The sequence below is a fragment of the Sciurus vulgaris genome, assembly GCF_902686455.1.
Source record: "Sciurus vulgaris genome assembly, chromosome: 1".
Taxonomy (NCBI): domain Eukaryota; kingdom Metazoa; phylum Chordata; class Mammalia; order Rodentia; family Sciuridae; genus Sciurus; species Sciurus vulgaris.
In genome coordinates, this window is record NC_136461.1 from 106,513,981 (window position 1) to 106,535,809 (window position 21,829).

The 21,829-nt window shown below is 33.7% G+C and overlaps 1 protein-coding gene across 2 annotated transcripts in view; it reads right to left on the reverse strand.

Annotated features, from left to right (window-relative positions):
- The window catches only part of GDAP2 (ganglioside induced differentiation associated protein 2), a 69,355-nt gene that overhangs the window by 5,187 nt on the left and 42,339 nt on the right, over positions 1–21,829 (reverse strand). Inside the window, exons 9-13 of one of the 2 annotated variants that reach the window (XM_079100330.1) lie at positions 15,842–15,918; positions 15,054–15,130; positions 12,342–12,481; positions 10,641–10,695; positions 1,149–1,187 (exon numbers count right to left, since the gene is read on the reverse strand). In XM_079100330.1, the coding sequence (XP_078956456.1) occupies positions 1,149–1,187; positions 10,641–10,695; positions 12,342–12,481; positions 15,054–15,130; positions 15,842–15,918 (388 nt within the window). The remainder of the gene's footprint in view (positions 1–1,148; positions 1,188–10,640; positions 10,696–12,341; positions 12,482–15,053; positions 15,131–15,841; positions 15,919–21,829) is intronic. The other variant, XM_079100331.1, reaches the window with a different exon arrangement.

Consider the following 21,829-nt stretch of genomic DNA (forward strand, 5'->3'; position numbering starts at 1 on the left):
TTTTATTGTACACAAAAACTTACACATTCTTGGTTACCTATTTAAATCAGCAATCATAAATGAGCCCACATTTACTAACAGGTTACACAACAGCACTATGAGGTAGGTATGATATAGTTGCTATCCCCATTTTATTTAAGATGGTAACATGCATATAAACTTTCAATGCACGGGCAAAACATACTCCAAATAGGTACAAACTGGGTACATTATAAATACATGTCACTGTAGGTGCTTATCACTGATGCCAATCATTTTGTTAATTTCTTTTTGGCATCCTATCATATTCTTTTTTCAGTGGTTGTTCCAAACCTTTTACATATCCCAGGCCGCTGACACGACATACCTTCTTCATACTTACTTGTAAGAAGAGGTATAGAATAACACAGAAAACACTAAACACTAGTTATTGCTATCAGAATCCTACTTGAACTTCCTTATTCAGTACAAGTCTCATTCTACCATTATTTCTCCCTTACTGATCCAGAGATTATCTCCTCTGCTGAATTCTTATAATCTTATGTTTAAACCTCATTTATACCACTTATTTCTACTCCAAATACTTTAGTTGCTTATATTCATTTCTATAATCTCCCTGGCACCTAGCAGACTAACCCTAAATGATAGTCTAAAGTTTTGGAAGGTACAGAAAGAACCATGAGTTCTCAAGTATTTGTTAAAGAATAAATGAATGAAGATAAGGCCTATTTTACAGTGGTTTCTATGGCCTGGGTCACTCTGCTACATCAGCTATACCACCAATGATTGATAAAGAGCATCAAATATTAGCAGTGTCCTCTGTACTCTCTTCCTCCCATTATACCAAGTTTATTTGGAGGGAGGAGATGAGCAGATGCTAAGGGAAGCATTTGGCTTTACTAGAACCAAGTGAGTTTAAAGTCACTGAACTACATATCAAAATCAGTTTGTTGTAATACATCTATTATATACTTTATTGCTGTTTTTTTGCAAACTAGATTAGTGAAAACTCTAGGAGCTCCATAACTAATCACAGAAAAAAACATGGAGAGTTTTGAGCTAGAAAAATCAGAGATCATAGGGGCAGAACAGGGAAGAACCTCAAGGATGTGTTAGGAGGTATGACTGTGCGAGTAGACAAACATCCAAAGGGGTATGCAAGCACTGACCTGAGGTTGTAGGTGACAGGATAACTTATTTGTCCTTTCCTATAAAGAGAGTTAAGATTCTAGTACAGCAGCTGGAACATAAACAACTAATAAACTAATCATAATAACCACTTAAGGCAAAACTTGTTACATGTGATGAATGGTCCAAAGGAAACTTGTGAATACCTATTATATACAAGTAGCTGTGCTACTTGAAAAAAGTATAACATTATGGAGCGAAGAGGCTATGTACGGAATTTTGTGTCATGGTTTCTTATCTCAGGACATTTTTACATGCTGTTCATTCATTTAGCCCTTGATGCCTTTTTCCTCAATTCTTTACCTGGCTAATTCCTCCAGATCCATAACAAAATTTGCCTCCATGAAGAAACTTTCTTTGACCACCCTCTATCCAAAGTTAACAAGGAATCTTTCTTCTGAGTGTCCTGACAACACTATTTTAACTCATATTACTGCATGACAATGAACATTCAGTATTGTATTAGCTAATTCTCTAAATAGACTGTAAGCTTCCCAACATGGGGATTATCTTATTCAATGTCATTTCTGTATATCAATCATAACTAACACCCAACATCAAATAAGGAATTTAGTGTTTGTTGAAAGAATTAACAAATAGGTCTATAGGAGTCTGTGGTCTTACCTTAAACTATTTAGGAATGGTATAATGTGCCTTCGTTTTACAATAAAAGCAAATTACACTTTAATCTGGGTTCAGTTTCTCCAACAGTAAAATGAAAAAGTTCCATGTAGTGATTTTTAAGGTTCCCCCTCAAGTAATACAATTCTATGACAGTGTTCTTAAATATGTAACACCATACTGAAATGGTGGGGTGGTGGTAGAAGAGAGAGGGAGGTAGGGTTGGAGAAGAATAAGCACTGTTCTTAGGCATACAATCTTTCAGAGAAAAATTCTTCCCCACATTTTCTTTCATTTTTACACCCTCCAGGTGTTGGCAGAAGAAAATTATTCAAAATAGAAGTAGAAAGTCAGTTAAAAGTGTTCTGTTTAGGGAGACCCAACAGCACTATCTTTTCTATTTTTTTTTTATTTGAGTTTTATATAGCTTAACTTTAAATTTTCAATATGTTTATAATGTAAGCTAAAATAGACATTAAGTTAACGTTCATTACTTAGTATGTACTATTTTAAAAATCAAGAAAATTTAAAATTTGGGAAAGAACTATTGAGACATTTTGTGAATGCCACAGATTCTTTCACCTAATTATTCAAAAATGCAAAGCCAAAAATGCAAAATCACAAAACGATCAATATAAGCTATGAAAAGACAGTTCACATGTGTGTCCTTAAATAATCTGCTAGGGCCAGAATCATCAGTGGGTTTAAATTCTATTAGTAAACTACAAAGAAGAAAAAGGGCAGTGATTTATACAAGCAGTCAATTTAATACCTCTTAGGGTGGAGTGGCCTGGAAAAGATCTGAACTGTATGGAAATTATAACAGTGTGATTTGATGGTTTTATTATCTATTAATTTCATCTCCTAATTATAAACACTCCATTTATAGTTTTGATTTACTATAAAATATGTCTTAAATACACATGGGTCTTATTCTCTCATTTTCCCCATTCCAAAAAATTATTTATCTACCCCATATCCATTTATCAATTCATCTGATTTTTATGCTGTATTTCCCAGTATAAACTGCAGATATCAGTAAACTTTTCCCAAATACTGTACTTATGTCTTTAATTATCATTCAATATTGTTTAATTTCTTTTCAGTCAATGAAATGAAAAGTATACTTTTGCTGTTGGACAGATGTACAAAACTCTATAAACAGAACTCCTTTAAGGTCAAAACCATTGTCCTCACCCCAGTAAGTTCCATCACGTCCCTTTCCTTCATCTTCCACACCCCAGAAGCAAATCCGTGATTTTTCTTCTACCACGGATTAGTTTTGTATGCTTTAGAACCTCAAGCATGAATGGAATCATACAGCATGACTGTTTTATGTAATGTTTCTTTAACTTTACATAAGGCATAAAATTCATCCATACTGTTGTGTTTTCACTAGTAAATGTCTTTTTACTGCTAAGTAATTTTCTATTACAAGAATATACCAGAGTTTAATTATTCATAATCCTATTGATAGGGACTAAGGCTATTTCTAGGCTTTGGGTATTATGAAAAAGCTGCTTATAAACATTGCTATAGAAATTTTTTGTGTGTATAGGTTTGCACTTCACCTGGGCATATACCTAGCACTGGAATTCCTGGGTGACAGTCTAGGTATATGATTTGTTCATAAGAAATGGACATAATTTTTTGCAAAGTGGTTGCACAAACTTCTCACTACTACTTGTGACACAGGGAATTCCAGTTGCTCCAAGACACTGGCAATGTTTGGCATTGTCAATCTTCAATTTTTAGACATTCTAGTGGTAGTGTAGTTTTACTGATACACAATTGCCATACAACTGCACATATTAAAAATGAACAATTTAAAATGAACAATTTAATTATTAAAATGAACAATTTAAGTTTTGACAAACACATACAACCCTACCCCGTGAAACCATTATCATGATTAAGAAAATGAACATATCCATCATTCCCAAAGTATATGGAACCATATAGTATGTACTCTTTTTTGGTCTGGCTTCTTTTACTAAGTACAATTCTGAGATTCATCTATGTTGTTGTACATATCAAGCTTGTGGTTTTCCTTGCCAAGTACTATTATTGTATGGATATATCAGAGTTTGGATGTAAATTCTCCCAGTGAAGGGCATTTGGGTTGTTTCTAGTTTTTCACTATCACAAATGATGCTATAAGTATTTGTGAATAGTCAGTTCTTATATGAATGTTTTCACTTGGCTTGGGTAAATACCTATAAGTGGGATGGGCACATCACATAGGTGATGTTTTAGTTCTTTAAATAGACTGCCAAGTTGTTTGCCAAAGTTCCTATAACATTTGAAATTTTGATCAGCACTGTGAGAGTAATTAGATTGAACATGTGTTTACCTGTTTATCTGAATATGTTTGGTGAAGTATCTGTACAATCTTTTGCTTACTTCTAAACTGAGTTATTTCCTTATTATTTGTTTTCTAAAATTGTTTTATTTTTTCCATATTTTTATTGGTGCATTACAGTTGTACATAATGGTGGGATTTGCTGTTATTTATTTGTACATGCACACAATATAACAATTTGGTCAATCATTCCCCAGTATTTTCCCTTTATCTCCCCTTCTCTCTTTCCTCTACCCTACTGATCTCCCTTTGATTTTCACAAGACCACACCCTACCTTTTTTTTCTTTTTCTGCTTTAGTTTCCACAAATGAGAGAAAAACATATAATCCTTGACCCCTGAGTTCTTCCTAATCACAATATTTTCAAGTTCTATCCATTTTCCTGCAAATGACATAACTTCATCTTTCTTTATGGCTGAATAAAACTTCACTGTGCATATATACCACACTTTCTTTACTAGTTTCATCTGTTGATAGACACCAAGGCTGATTCCACAGTTTGGCTATTATAAATTATGATGTTATAAACATGGGTATGCATGTATTGGTATAGTATAATGGCTTTAATTCTTTAGGATAAATACCAAGGAATGGCATAGTTGGGTCATAGAGTGGTTCCATTTCTAGACTGTTGAGGAACCTCCATATTGACTGCACCAATTTATAGTCTCACCAACAGTGTACTTTTTCTCCACATTCTCTTCCTAATTATTGGCTTTGAGATTTCTTTGTGTTCTTAGGTACAATCTTTTACAATGATTTTTCTCATGGGCTGCAGCTTGTCTTTTCATTGTCCTAACAGTGTCTATTAGAGGGCAAACAAATTTTGATCAGGTCCAGTTTTTTTTTTTTTTAATAGATTATGCTTTTGGAAATTGTTGTTTAAGAAATACTTGCCTAACTCAAGGTCACAAAGATTCTCCTTCTAAATTTTCAATTTAAAGTTTGAAATTTTACAGTTAGGTTTTTATTCTGTTCCATTGATTTTGTGTGTGTGTGTGTGTGTGTGTGTGTATTTAGTTGTTGATGGACCTTTATTTATGTATTTATTTTTTGTTTTTTTATTTTAATTTTTAAAATTTAGATTCATTGTATACAAATGGGGTACAAATTTCGTTACTATGGTTGTACATGAAGTAGAGTCACACCGTTTGCATAATCATACATGTACCTAGGGTAACGTTTATTCCATTCTATTATCTTTCCTTTCCCCCGCCCCATCCCCCTCATTTTCCTCTATACAATTCACCCTTCCTCCATTTTTTTTCCTCCTCCTCCCGGCCTGTTATGTATCATCAGCCACTTATCAGAGAGATCATTAGGCCTTTGGTTTTTGGGGATTGGCTTATTTCATTTAGCATGATATTCTCTAACTCTATCCATTTACCTGCAAATGCCATAATTTTATTCTTCTTTATGGCTGAATAATATTCCATTGTACATATATACCACAGTTTCTTTATCCATTCATCTACTGAAGGGCATCTAGGTTGGTTCCACAATCTAGCTATTTTGAATTGAGCTGCTTTAAACATTGATGTGGTTGCATCACTGTTGTATGCTGATTTTAAGTCCTTGGGTATAGGTCTAGGAGTGGGATAGCTGGGTCAAGTTTTCTAAGGAATCTCCATACTGTTTTCCAGAGAGGCTGCACCAATATGCAACCCCACCAGAAATGTATGAGTGTACCTTTCCCCCACATCCTCACCAACACCTGTTGTTGCTTGTATTCTTGATAATAGCCATTCTAACTGGGGTGAGATGAAATCTTAGGATAGTTATGATTTGCATTTCTGTTATTACTAGAGATGTCGAACATCTTTCATGTATCTGTTGATTGCTTGCAGATCTTCTGTGAAATATCTGCTCACTTCCTCAGTCTGTTTATTAACTGAGTTATTTGTAATCTTGGTATAAAGTTTTTTGAGTTCTTTATAAATTTTGGACATCAGTGCTCTGAGATGCGGGGGTCAAAGATTTTCTCCCACTCTGTAGGCTCTCTCTTCACATTGTTGATTGTTTTCTTTGCTGAGAAAAAGCTTTTTAGTTTGAATCTATCCCAGTTATTGATTCTTGATTTTATTTTTGTGCTTTGGGAGTCATGTTAAGGAAGTCTGGTCCCAAGCCGACATAATGAAGACTTGGACTTACTTTTTCTTCTATTAGGTGCAGGGTCTCTGGTCTAATTCCTAGGTCCTTGATCCATTTTGAGTTGAGTTTTGTGCAAGGTGAGAGTTAGGGGTTCAGTTCATTTTGCTGCATGTGGATTTCCAGTTTTCCCAGTATTTTTTGTTGAAGAGGCTATCTTTTCTCCAATGTATATTTTTGGCACCTGTGCTAGTATGAGACAACTTTATTTGTGTGAGTTTGTCTCTGTGTCCTCTATTCTGTACCATTGGTCTATCTATTTTGGTGCCAATTCCATGCCATTTTTGTTACTATTGCTCTGTAGTACAGTTGAAGGTCTGGCATTGTGATACCTCCTGCTTCGTTCTTCCTGCTAAGAATTGCTTTGGCCATTCTGGGTCTCTTTTTTTTCCAAATGAATTTCATCATTGCTTTCTCTATTTCTAAGAGGTATGTCATTGGGATTTTAGTTGGAATTGCATTGAATTTGAATAGCAATTTTGGTAGTATGACCATTTTGACAATATTAATTCTGCCTATGCAAGAACATGGGAGATCTTTCCATCTTCTAAGGTTTTCTCTTTAGTGTTCTGTAGTTCTCATTGTAGAGGTCCTTCACCTCTTTTGTTAGATTGATTCCCAAGTATTTTATTTTTTTTTTTAGGCTATTGTGAATGGGGTAGTTTTCCTAATTTCTCTTGCAGAAGATTCATCATTTATGAATAGAAATGCATTAGATTTATGAGTGTTGATTTTATATCCTGCTACTTTGCTGAATTCATGTATAAGTTTTAGAAGTCTTCTGGTGGAATTTTTTGGTTTCTCTAAATATAGAATCATGTCATCGGCAAAGAGTGATAGTTTGAATCCTTCTTTTCCTATTTATATCCCTTTAATTTCTTTGGTCTGTCTGATTGCTCTGGCTAAAGTTTCAAGAATGATGTTGAAAAAAGTAGTAAAAGAGGGCATCCTTGCCTTGTTCCAGTTTTTAGGGGGAATGCTTTCAGTTTTTCTCCATTTAGAATGATGCTTAGCATAAATAGCCTTTACCATGTTGAGGTATGTGGGTCCTACTATCCCTATTTTTTCTAGTGTTCTGAGCATAGACAAAGACATATCAAGGAAATAAAACTTCAGACCAATATCCCTAATGAACATAGATGCAAAAATTCTTAACAAAATTTTAGCAAATTGCATACAAAAACATATTAAAAAGATAGTGCACCATGATCAAGTAGGTTTCTTCCCAAGGATGCAAGATTCTTCCCAAGGTTCAACATCCAGAAATCAATATATGTAATTCATCATATCAACAGACTTAAAGTTAAGAATAATATGATTATTTCAATAGATGCAGAAAAAGCATTTGATAAAATACAGCACCACTTCATGCTCAAGACCTTTATTTTTATTTATTTATTTAAATGAGGTGTTGAGAATTGAACCCAGTGCCTCACACATGGTAGGCAAGGGCTCTACCACTGAGCTACAACCCCAGCCCCTGATTTGTCTATTTTTATTCTACTATATCACTACCTTATGTACTGTAGCTATAGAATAAGCTTTCAAAGCAGGTAGTGTTAGTTCTCTAACTTTGTGTTTCTTTTCCAAATTGCTGACTACTCTAAATTCCTTGCCTCTTCCCATGAATTTTAGAGTTGATCTGTCAATTTCTACAAATACACTTTCTGTAATTTTGGTTGAGACTGGAGTTGGATCTATAGATTTATTAAGAAATAATAATATCAAGTTTTACAATTCACAAATACAGTATAAGTCTTCATTTATTTATATCTGCTGTTTCTCTGCTGGTGTTCTACAGCATATAAAACTACACAGAATACAAGTCTTTTACTTTTTTAAAGGACCATTAGAGTAAATATGTAGGCTTCTTATAACATCATAAGAAAACTTAATGAGGCACACCTGAAGGCACCTGGAGCAGTGCAACACTGGAGGCAAGACAACATGAAAACTGATTAGGAGGGCGTATTGTTTCAGGTAAATGATGATGGCAGCATGAAATAAAGTAGAGATGGGGGAAATAAAGACACAGACATAGACTGGGGCAATGGTAAACAGACAGAATTACTGTATTGTGAATAGTTGTAAGGAATAGAACTGGTCCTGGGCTAGGCACCTCTGCTGGTTAGTGGTCTCATTTACTAAGATGGGGACTACAAAATACAGTTTGGGAGTAGGTAAGGGAAGAGGACATGAGTTAAAAATGTGGAACTTCAGGGGCCTATGTGATACTTGCAAGAAGACACCTAATGAGCTGTTCAATGCACAGGTCTAGAGCTAGGAATGATGATAACAGCTGACTTTTATTGAGGGACCATTATGTGCTAAGTAATGTTTGAAGCATTTTACATGTAATAACTCACTTCATCTTCCCAATGACCCTATGAGGTAGGTACTATCACTACTACCATATCAAGAGGATGAACGTAAAGCACAGAAAGATTACACTATGTGCCTGAGATGATAAATTGGTGATTGATAGAGCAGGGATTAGAACCCAGGTCACTTCAAACCATGCTTCTAAACATTGAGATTCCTCAAAATGTATTTGGGGATTGCATACATTTTGAAGGGTTGATGAAAACAGAGAGATGATAAAAAGATACAGATTGAAAGACGAGGGCAGAGAACTTGAGAACACCAACTTTCAAAGGATGAGTAGAGAAAGAAGGCCCACAAAGGTGACTGAGAAGGAGCAGGTAAGTTTCAAAGAAATCAAGATGAAATGTTTCCCAAAAGTGATCAACCATCTAAGGCTGTAGGGAAAGCAGGTAACATGAAGACAGAAAAGTGTTAGTGGCTGTAGTAACAGTGATTATTAGTGATTTTTGTGTGAACAGCTTCAGCTGGCACAGTGGGATTAGAACCAGATCAGAGTAATTTCAAGTGTATGAAAAATGGAGATGGTGACTACAGACCACAGATTATACTAACAAGTTCTGGTTGTCAAGGTAACAGAGAGAAACAGATGCCATAGCATGTTTAAGAGTTGGTGATTTAGAGCTGGCAAAGTGAAAGAGGAGAAAGATGCTAACCACTAGAGAGAGATTCCCAAGGAAATGGAAATATACTCTGTAGTTAAGAGTGTAGGCTCTTAGATTAAAATGTGTAGATTCAAATTCAGCTGGCCTTTGCTACTCATTATGGTCACCTTGGGGATATCTCCTTAATCTAAGTATTAATCCTCTTTTGTGTAACATGGGAATACTACTACTCTCTACTTCACAGATACACTGTATGGCTTAAATAAGATAATGCATGGGAAGAAATGGCAGATAGTAAGTACTCAAAAAACATTAGCTGTCATTATTACTATGAGAAACAGCACAGGTAGAGGCACTATCCTTTCATATGGAGAGAGTTATCTACAGATGGTTTCTATTTCTTGATTAAGAATGAGGGAAAGCTGGGAGTAGAAAAAAGTTGGTAGGATAGGGCTCGAGGAGACTAGCAGGCCACTCTGGGACCCTGTCCAGTGAAACATCAAAGTACCTCTAGCAGTGAAAGCACCATGAGTCTGTTGAGACTCCAACTCCTCACGCTGTATGATTTTTCCACCAGTATTCTGCAACTCAGGCAGAGAAGTGAAGAAAGCAGTACAATGGATTATGTCAAGTTGAGGTTGAAAAAGCAGGCGTGACAAAAAAGTAAGAGGTCATAGGTGTATTTTAGGCATTGACAAAAGAGGTTGAAGTGACGCAATGTGTTTTAAGATAGGGAAGAAAAAAAAGCAAGAAGGATGACATTTTCAGAAAAAGTAAAAGGACCAAGGGACTAGATATCTTGATGAAGTCAAGGTGTGAGATCAGATAGGAGGAATAAAATTGTGAGCAAGGTAGCTATATTCTAGAACACATGGATCTTATAAGCAAACATTAGGTAAAGAATTAAATAATCAGAACAAGACCATAACAAAGATAGAAGATTATGGGACTTTAAGGGATATGATGCAGGAGTATTTATATTAAATATAGGATTAATCAGGGAAGGCTTTGTGTAGAAAATAACTGTTAAACCAAGATCTTAAGGAAAACAGGAGTCAGCCACAAGCAGAGGGGATAATTGTATTCCACAATGACAGCATGAGCAAAGCTCAGATGAACAAAGAGCAACAAGAGGCATAGGCTGAGAAGTTAATGGCTTAAAAGGTTGCCCTAAAAAATACTAATGTCACACACAACCAAAACATTAGGACTACAACTTGGGATCAATTAAAAAGGAAGGGCAAATGAACAAATGAGCAGTTACAATGGTGACAACAGCAATTAAAATGCTGAAATATACCTTAATATTCAGAGCATGCAGTGCACTTAAGAGACAAAAAAGGAAAATGCAATACCTTTGAACGAAATGTTGGATGAACAAAATAAACAGCCTTCAAATTCCTCTTGTACCTAATCAAAACAAACAAACAAAAGGGTCAATATAAGTGATTCCTAAAACTAGTCACCATTATAGAAAATTAACTCTTTGCATGAGAATATAAATATATTCAGGGAGGATAAAAATAATTTAGAAGCAACTCTGTGTATTGAATGTTAAAGGTGAAATGTTAAAAGTAAATCTGAGAATATTTTATTACTTAAAATGACTGATTTACAGAAAAGACTATTTCTGTGGGCTGTGAGAGAGACACCACCTAAAGTCAACACAAAATTAAGTAAATGCATATTTAACAAATTTATCATGTGTTGTTTTTTATATGGTGACAGAATCACTTGGGATCAGATGTATGAATAACATTAAAACCACTTAAAATTATAGCAAAAATTAGAAATTAAAAGTTTCCATGGTCATATTACAACAGAGTTTACGATATCCCACATAATGCATGAAGGCTTTCTATTCAATACTTGCAATAATTCTGTGAGATGAGTACCATTATTATTTGTTTTAACCTTCTCAAAGTCATGCAGCCACCCAGTGGTAAAACCAGGAAATGAGCGCAGGCCATACCACTCCAGAATCATACTCATCTACTACTTCATCTAGCTTTCCTAAGGGTACATGAGATTTTTTTCAACAGTTCAACAATCATTATTGAGTCACATAAAGTTAATTGGTAAGAACTTCAGAGAAATAGTATAAACTGCTCCTTTCATAGCTGAGGCCTACTGAAAGTTAAAGAGCTGGTTAGTGGCAGAAGGACAAACAAAGCAGCATGAAGCTTCCATTTATATACATATATGTACCCCTCCCACATTTAGAGCAAGTTAAGAAGGCATCTACTAGATAATGAAAACATTAATATTGTTAATTAATGTGAGATTTAATGTGAGGAGCAAAACGGTTGAAAATTTATGGTAATTTGCCTTTTTTGTACCCTAACTGTAAAATGTGGTCCATGAAGACACTGTAATGCTACAAATAACTAAGTAGCTACTGGGAGGATAGGTTGTCATTTTTATTTAGGAAATACATTAATGAGAAAGGTTTAAAATATTACATTTGATCTTGCTGTATCGAGGTGATATATATTCTCCATTAAAATTTCCATTATCACTTCATGGGCAATATGGTTTAACACAAATAATTTTCTAGCTCTGAGTCAGCAGGGAGTTAAGTCCAAACTCTGTATTTACTTTTGTGAGACCTTTCTGAACAACACATTTCACCTTTCAGAATGTCAATATCCTCCTATCTTTCAAATGTAGACAGCATTTCTCCTAACAACACATGGATCATTAGATCAAATCAAGTAATGTTTATAAATGTATACTGGTTAGTATAATATACCATAGAAATAAAAAGTAGTATTTTATTGCTTATACATAAAGATTGGTAATGACCCTGAACCTCCTTAAGGTATTTAAAAGTAAGAAAATATCACATATGAATCAATTAATTCAATTCATTTAATCAATTTATTATGCAAAATAAATCTGAGTTAGAGGGCCTATGACTAAAATAACTAATCTAGATGATAAAAATATTTTATATGAAATACCCTTTCATAGAATACATTAGAATATTTGCTATTGCTTAAAATTAGAAAATAAAGAAGCTATGTCCCCCTTTATGATTTACAAAAATAACTAACTTGACATCAACAACATCGTAGAGTTTCTTCAGGAAGTCAGAGTCCAGGTGATTGTATTCACTGGTCAGTGTGTGAAAATATACTAGTACATATTCCTTCACAGCAATGTGATCCATTACATGGATAAAATATAAGAGAGCCTAGAAAAAAAGGAGGAATAATGATCATTTTGCACAGTAGTCTATTTCACAAAGGCCAAGAGAGAGGGAAAACCCCCAAGACTAAACTAATCTAATCTAATCCTAGTCATTGCAAATGGACATGTCAGGGTGATGAGCATCAATTTTCTTTAAAAATATCTTCAGGAAAAGTGAATAATCCCAAAGTTTAGTAATTCTTACAAATGTTATGGTACAATCCCTTTCTTTCTTATTCTAAATGATGGAAGAGAACAAATAGTCTCTATCCTTTGAAATAACTCTTCATATATTGGAAAGAATTCTTGAGTCAACTACCAAGTTTTCTCTTTCTGGAATAAAGATATTAAAATCTTTAGAAGTAGACTTTCTAGGCTTTTAATAATTTTTGAACTTTCTGCCTGAATTTGATCAAAGTGTTTGTAGTCTCTACTCAGATACAGACTCATGGCTCTAAAGTAACCAATGGATTAATATGAAAGAATATAATAAATAGTGCCTTACATGACTCACTTTAAGAGCTAATTTTCTTAGCATTTTTAATGCTGATCTGAATGAGGAAATTGAAACAAGTTTCAATGGTAGATAGCAAGAGACTGGGTACCATTTCTATTGCTCATAAAGACTAAAATTTAGTACGACTCAAGTTGAGAAAAGTATTTCATTACAAGAAATTTAAGAGAAACACTTAAAAACAAAACAAAGAACCAACAAGAGCAGGGCTGGTATGACCCAGTGGTTTAGGTGTAAACAATTACAAGGAGGAAGTTAAGAGGTAACAACCAAAAGGATTACTATAAAACAGGCTGTTTTCCAATTCCTCCTCACATGAATCCATGGCATTAACATGGAATAGGATCCAACTGCTACTAGAGTGGACAGAGGTGGGCATTAAGAAAATACAGTATCTTTCTAGTTGTTGCCTGGTTTGGACCTCACAATGTATCTCATTATTTATATGAAATTATATAATATCCAGACTACCATGCGAGCACACACCAAAATCAAATGCAGGAATTTAAATTTTTATTGGTATCAGTCACATTATTGGCAAGAATAATGTCATACTGATTATTAAGTACACAAAACAAATGGTTGTAAATAGAAATTAAATGATATAGTTTTTATTGGTTGGGTCTTTCCTCTGTGTGTGTGTGTATATTTGCAAAGTTCTTATTTCACCTCTTACTAGACTTTGTATTCTTTCTGTACACTTTTTACTCCTAAACCAACACTACTAAGATATCCCTCTTTGGTTTTAAATTCCCCATCTTTAGCATTTTTGTCATTATAAAAAGATATGATAAAAAAATGTAGAAGATAAATTCTCCCCAAAACAGTAAAACTCATTTTGAGATATTTACTTCCAGTTTTTACCTTAAAACTTAAAAAAACAAAGAAACAAAAACAAAGTCAGTTAACATCAATGCAGATACAATTTACTGTACATTTGCTTCTACTGATAATATGTTGTAAACATTTCTCTATTATAATCATACATTTTAAGGATCATAGAACATTCCATTCTTGAATGTCATAATTATAAATTAGGTAATTAGTTATAATTTAAATCCAAATTTATAACTTTTTACTACAAATGGACCTTTGAGTAACATTCCAGGCTCAAAACTTCACATTTTTTTCTTCCCTCTAATACCAGTGATGAAGAATCTGAGGGTTCAGCTGCAAATGCTTATTAGCTTTTGCAAGAGTGTGTTTTATCTAAAAATTGTGTATAATTTTGCATTTTTAGGTATATAACATTTATGTGGATAATACTTATTGATCAGTTATTCTTCTCCTTTGCATTTTCTAATAAAACTGATATTCTAAGAAAATCTACACATTTATCTCATGCATTCCACTATATCTTATCTGAATATTCCACTTTCAGCAGTTTCACTTACACCTACTTCCATACTTTGACTATTTTCCTAGTACAGTTTCTCAGAAATGGAATTACTGGGTCAATAGGTGTGACAACTTTTACAGTTTTGATTAATTTATGATGACATTATTATTTACAAGTTCTGCTAAGCTTGAAGATGACAAGAGATATTTTGACTCACTTCAATGGACTACTAATCAGTTTGAGCATCTTATTTTTATTTATCAGTTGTAACTATTTTTCTTTTAGGAATCATCTACTTTTGTTCCTTGACCTCTAATGAAGGGATTACGAAACTATGCTATCTTGGGTAAACTACATTTCTGCTTTGTTCTCTTTTAGATACTCAAGAGGTAATTTTCTGTTTCAAAAAAGTCTAAATTTGATCATACCATTAAAATACAGAATGGTTCTAACCAAACACTTGCCAGTTATATCCAAAACAGAACAGCCATGCTTTTGGAGATCACATTACAGTTTTCCAGTACTTTTGTTTCTTTTACAGAAAAAAATTAGGCCTCTCACTTAACTGAAATGATACAGCTGACTCACAGAACCAGGGCTGCTTTCCTATCAGATAAATAGTACAGCCTCACCATATGTTTTAAGCCCTGATTCCCAAGTCATAGCCTACTTTTTTTAAAAGTCGACATTAGTTATGAATGAGAACCTCTTTTTATGGCTTACCTTGTCCATATCTATCAATGTTACAGGAATGTTTCTTCCAACTACCACCATCACTGTACGACCACAGTTATCCACACCTACAAAGAGAAAATGTAATCCACACCCAGAAACGTCACTATTTTTAGAATGTAAAAATATTCTACACATATTTAAAAGATTGTCAACCAAGAGATCTGAGTTTCTCAAATTTCATCTATAGATTTATTTTACTATACAGAAAACACTTTTTTTTCTTTTCTTTTTTAGCTTTATGTGGTTTTGATCACTGCTCTGTATTGTAGATAAGACCTCTTAAAGATTTTAAATCAAGGACAGTCTATGATCCTTTTATAAATAACATTTTGTTCAAGTTTACCACAACCTTTAGCAACATCAGTGATCCAGGAAAAACTAAACAACAATCAAATCTGAAAATTAATTAGTTCTGTCAGAGAAAGAAATACAATGGAGAAAGAAGGGAAATCTGGGAGCTTTTGCTGTTGTCATTATATATTTATGTAAGGTCTGAATTTTGTAATAGCAAGTATAAGTTACTTATAAAATCATAAATTTTTTTAAAAAGAAAAAGAATAGGAAGAAATTAATTTGGCAATGTACCATAAGCTGAAAATTTTATAGCTTGCTACATTATTTCTAAAATTCTGATAAAGGTCACAGACTATATTAGCACAAAAACATTTTATTCACAGGTAGAATGGAAGAAACAGAGAAAAATCAAATATCAAACAGCATGCTGGGTAAGGTCCTTAGAGAAAAGAATATGTTATCATATAAGTAATTACACTCACCTGTTTGGTATAAGGCTTTCAAAGAAGCAATATCAGACAGATCCTCAGATCTTGCTTGACATAACCAGCGATTATAACTACACAAAAAAGATGATTAAAATAAACTTTTCCAAAGTTTTATCTTTCCCTGACCCCCAAAATTAACGTTTTATTAAGATGAGGAAAGAGTTAAAGAGGCCATTGTATCATACAGAATTGTGTGTTAATGATAAACACACGAGTTAAAGACAAAACAAGGGGTTCACACTACACAAATGAAAGAATCCTTATGATCAAATGAAGACTATATGGATAAATGGCTAAGCTATCAAGTACTAAACTAACACTGTTTAAAAATACTAGTATTTTCCTTTACTACAAAAATCCAAATAGAGAAATTCTAAAACAAAGCCAGATCTCTAAAACCAATGTTCACTCATTCAATAGAGTTGAGTGTCTACTCTATAATAGGTACTAAGAAAACTACAGTGAAGAGATAATAGGGTCCCTGCCCTGGGGAGTTCACTTCTGAGAAAAAAAGGCAAGTGTTACACATGCAATGTGGGACCACAAGAGAGCCAGGTAGTTTTATCTAGGGAAGTCAAGGCTTATTTAATGATTGCTTAAACAGACTGATTGAACTGATACCAGATCATACAGACCACAGTTTGGCTTTGGCCCAGAGGATTTTACAGCTAGAAGAAATAGTAAAGATCTCAGAGGGGAGAAGACTTGGAAAAGACTAATGGTCAAGTCAGTCTTAGAGTTGTGGCCAATTGATGGTACAGTTAAATTTGAAGTTGCATTTGGTTTCCAAATTTCTAGAAAGCTCAGTCCTTTTTTTTTTTCTTCCTTTCTTTCTTAAACTATAGCTTTCAAGGTACCTAAATGTATCAAAAACAATTTTTGAAGTATCTAGGTCACAGATGGCAATATCCAATAACAAACAAAAGAGCTAAACTGGGAGAGAGGAGACCTAAGTTTTAATCCTAATGCTTTAGTGCAGCATTACTAAAGTCCTTTTAATCTACAGACCTCAGTTTGCTCATCTGAAAAACGGTGTTTATGTGGCATACCTTTCAGCTATAAAGTACACCCACACAATTATGCAATTATGGATAGTTAACAGGAAGACTATTACATATAGATTATAGTCAACACGTAAATATGCCTTTTATAAAACTACTTATTGTTTTTGAAGAACACACTTAATATTGCATTAGTTCTACAAACTGCCTTCTTAATTTGGTAACTTGCCAATCTACAGAAATTAAGTCAAAAACAGTGATTTTAAATTTTGGTTTGAAATATAATTTGAAAAAATATATAATTTGAAAGTCAAGAAAAGACCTACCTTTATTGTAATTCTCCCTAATTCATATGAACTATTCCATATTTTCACAGAGTAATTTCCTAGGTTACATACGTTAAATCTACAATTCTATTCTTTTTCCTTTTCAAAAATTTCATATTCTTTAATTGACAAACATTGTACATATTTATGGTTTACAATGCAATGTTTTGATATATGTATCATTGCAGAATGATCAAAGCAAGCTAATTAGCATATCTACTGCCTCACATACTTGTTATTTTTTGTGCATCATGGGAACATTTAAAATTCTACTCTCAGCAATTTTCAAGTATATAATGCATGGCTATTAGTAATAGTCACTATGTAGTACAACAGATCTCTTGAACTCCTTCTTCTTGCCTCTAAGAAATTTTGTGACCTTTGATCAACATTTCTTCCCAGTTCCACTCTCCACCCCCAGTCCCTGGTAACTACCTTTTTATTCTCTGCTTCTTCAGGTTCAACTTTTTTACATTCACATGTAAGTGAGATCATGTGGTATGTGTCTTTGTTTGCCTGGCTTATTTCACTTCATATGATGTTTAATATCTTTAGTATAAAGGTTAAAAGACAAAACTACCACTAGCTACAGTAATCTGTTAAGGGATACACAATGTAAAACATGTAAATTATGACATCAAAATAAGTAAGAGGGGGGAGAGTAAAAGCATAGTTTTTTTTTTAAATAGTTCTACCGTTTTCTAATTGCTTTATGATTAAGTCATCTCTATAAGCCTAAAGAGAGAAATATACCTACATATATTAAATATCTTCTGTTCACTACAGGTCATAGTCCAAACCATATAATCATCCCTGGGTATCAAAGGGGCCTACTACAACAACCAAACTCAGTGGATGCTGAAGTTCTTCAAATAAAATAGTGTAGTATGTGCATATACCCTATAAATATTCTCTCAAATACTTTAAATTATCTCTAGATTACTTATAATACCATGTAAATGTTACATAAGTTTTTATTTGTATTACTTTTTGTTGTTGTATTGTTATTTTAAATTTTTTCCTTGAACATTTTCTATTTGTGGCTGGTTGAACCTGAAAATGTGGAACTCATGGATACAAGTAGGGACTCAATCTTTGCTGAATAAAATAAAAGACATGACTATTATGCAACTATTTTTGAGGCTTGAGATAAAAAAGACTCTAGGCTTCAAAGAATTTGAAGATGAATATATGAGACATATATTACAAAGATAATTGTGTAGTAGGACAGAATGAGCCAAGCCACCCAATAAAAGTCTAGATACTTTATCAATCAAATACTTATGCTGAGAAGGGGACTGGGGTTGGTGGAAGGTGGGGTAAAGGAGTATAGGCCAGTCCCAGGTAGCTTTGTAGAAATAATCACTTCCTTCTTCCTTCTTTGTATTCCCAAAACTTCTGTCAATATAAGAATCATTTATTTTATACAATGTCTGTTTCCTTCCTAATATACTCATTCTCATATATTCCCATGAGATAGGGAATATATCTTACTTGTCTCTATTTCCAGCCAGTTTCTCAATGACTAAGTGTTCAATAAACTCTGAAAAAAACTTTTAAAATTGCAACTCAGCTGCACAAAATAGAATTAACCATTCTTGGCTCAAAACACTCTTATCACTGGTATATACAGCGCTCACTTTAAAAGGCTGGTTACAGTTACTAGTTTTTTTTTGGCGGGGGGGGGGGGACAGGGATTGAACTCAGGTACTCAACCACTGACCCATATCCTCAGCCCTATTTTGTATTTTATTCAGAGACAGGGTCTCACTGAGTTGCTTAGTACCTCACTGTTGCTGAGGCTGGCTCTGCACTCATGAGTCTCTTTACTCAGCCTCCAAGCTGCTGGGATTACAAGCATGTGCCACTGCACCCAGCTATAATTAGTTTCTTTTAATTAAATAATAAACTCCCCAAACCTACCACCATGAACAAAAATCAGCACCTTCACAATAGTCTCCATCGAATCACGTGGCTACTCTCCTCCAACTCTAACCCTGTTTCTCCCATCATCATCTGGAGGCTCCGGTTTATCATTTCCTTATTTTCCTTTTCATACTGTTTTAATGAATCTATATTTATTCAATGCAATGATTTATTAAAGTTGTTCCTATGATTAAAATACACTTATTATGCTGTATGGGATCCTTTGGTCCTGACTTTTTTGACATTTTATATTGCTAAGATTTATTTATACCACTGAGTTTCAATGTCGGTTATTCACTTTGACTAGGATTATATTACTACTCTGTATGAAAACTGTAGTTTCGCATCCACTCCTCCACTGATGGGCACCTGGGATATTCCCAAGTTTATGCTGCTGTGAATAGTGCCACAATCAACTTATCTTATGTGTCTTCTGGTAAACACGTGCACGATTTCCCTTAAGATTACCTAGGAGTAGAAGTTCTAGGTTATAGGGAATGTTCACTTTTTCCAAAATATTATACCAATTTATACTTCTGTAATCAGGGAATGAAATCCTATGAATCCATGTCCTCTTCAACGTTTGGTAGCAACAAATGTCTTAAGTTTTGCCAATCAGTTATGTCTGAAATGGTATCTTTTCCCTCTGGTTACTAATGAAACTGAGATCCTGTTCATGTTTACTAAAGATGTCTTCCTCTTCTCTGAGAAGTCTGGTCCATTTTCTATTGAGGTGTTTGTCCTCTTCTCATTGATTTGTAGTTCTTTACATATTGTTGATACCAATCATTTGCCAGTTTTTGTGCATTGTGGATATCTTTTATTTGCTTTTATCCTGTAACTTGCTTTTGCACTTTATTTAAGCTTCTTGGCTCTATTAAGTTCTTAATTTCAGCATAGTCAAAACTATTTTTTCTTGTATACCCAATGCTCTTTAAGTTCATTTAAGAAAACTTTCTGTAAGCTATGAAAGATGCTAATCTTTAACTTCTTCCATGAGTTTTAATTTAAAAAGAAACTAAGTCCTTAATCCATCTAAAATTGCTTTTAACACATGGTGTGAACCCTGAAATAGTATAAGTTTTAAGAGGTTTTTAACCTTGACTGGTGATTAATAACTTGAGATCCAAGAATAGACTTTGGCCAAATCTACATGAAAATGTTTATGAAGAGAAAGTTTAGAGTTTATGTTTGATTCTTATAGGGTTTGTGACTTAAAAAAAAAAAAAAAAAAAAAAAAAAAAAAAAACAGGCTTAAGTCACTTCTGAGATGCTGGTGCTGTCGTGGTTTCTAAGGACCTTGTGGTGAATTTCAATGCCACCACTCACAACTGCGATCATCAACAGGCTTCTTCATTCTAGTTTAGTCTCCTCCATTCCCAATACAGATTATTTAAGTGCAATTATCTAGTCATATATATATTTTTTTCTTTTAAACCAGTAGTTGGGAGCAGGGAGAAAAGCAAAAGATATTATTCTTATCTCCTCACTCAATAGAAAGAGAATTTCCTTTTTTTCCTCTAAACTTCACTACTCAAAGAATATTTTACATTTTCCATTACATCTCTTAAAAACTGCTCCTTATTTAGTGCTGTGGTCTGTGTTTTATTTCAATCAAGACATGCAATCCTTTGTTCCAATCCAAAAAATGAAACTAAAAAAGGAAAATACCAAGTTGAAATAGTTTCTAGTTTTCCTATAGCTTATTCCAAATAAATGAATTTTCTATTTCATGCGAGGCATAATATAATATCATGGATAAACAATCATATAAAATAAGTCAAAATGGTAGTGAAATTACCATTAGTGTGCTCTAAATGCAGAAATACTGAGTTAGATAGCTTTTCAATGTGTTGAATCAAGTGAGGTTGGATGCTGTCCTCACAAAGCTAACATGAGCTGATTTCTTCCAGTTATTCAATTGCCATACACCTGCACTGCCAAAGGTGGAACAATGAAGAAAATGTAAACTGTATTACTCTGAAAAGACCAATAACTAATCTGTTGTGTAAAGTCAATAGCCCTGGGAATTGCCTTTGGAATTAAGAGAAGTTTTTCCAGACTTCGTGCATCCCCACCCTAGACTTGGTTAAGATCCTTGTTATATCCTCTTATTGCACTCTGTACCTATAATTTAACTGCTTTCTTGTGTAAGACCCTAAGCTCTATGAGGGCAGAGGCTGGATTTTTCTTGCTTGTCACTTTACCACTAGTAGTATTCTATCACAACACTTGGCATATGAGTAAGGGCTAATAAGTAATGAAGGAGATAACATTTTTGCTATGAGAAAAGACATAAGAGTCACAAGCAACTGGAAACACTAGTAAAAAGAAAAGAAAATGTTAAATAATTTTGAGTTTCAAAAACTTTATTTTTGAAAAATAGCAGCTAGTTTGATTCCTAATGTTTATAAGTAAACCAACTTCTATATTATGATACACCCAAATCAGTGATAGTTGGACAAAAGACTAGGAAATATTAACATAAGAATTAGACAAAATGTCCAATTTTTTTGAGATTTTACAAAAGAATTTTTGTGAAGAGATAGTGAAGTGGCATGGAAATGTTACCAAAGGAATGAAAGAAAGCTATTGCCAATCCATGTGATCATTACTTTTGTTACTAATGGAGGAAGCCTACTGATTGACAGAAGGCTTTCAAAAAGATATTAAAAACTAAAAACCTACTTACTTCTTGGAGATTAAAAAAAGAACAAAAACCTAAAGTT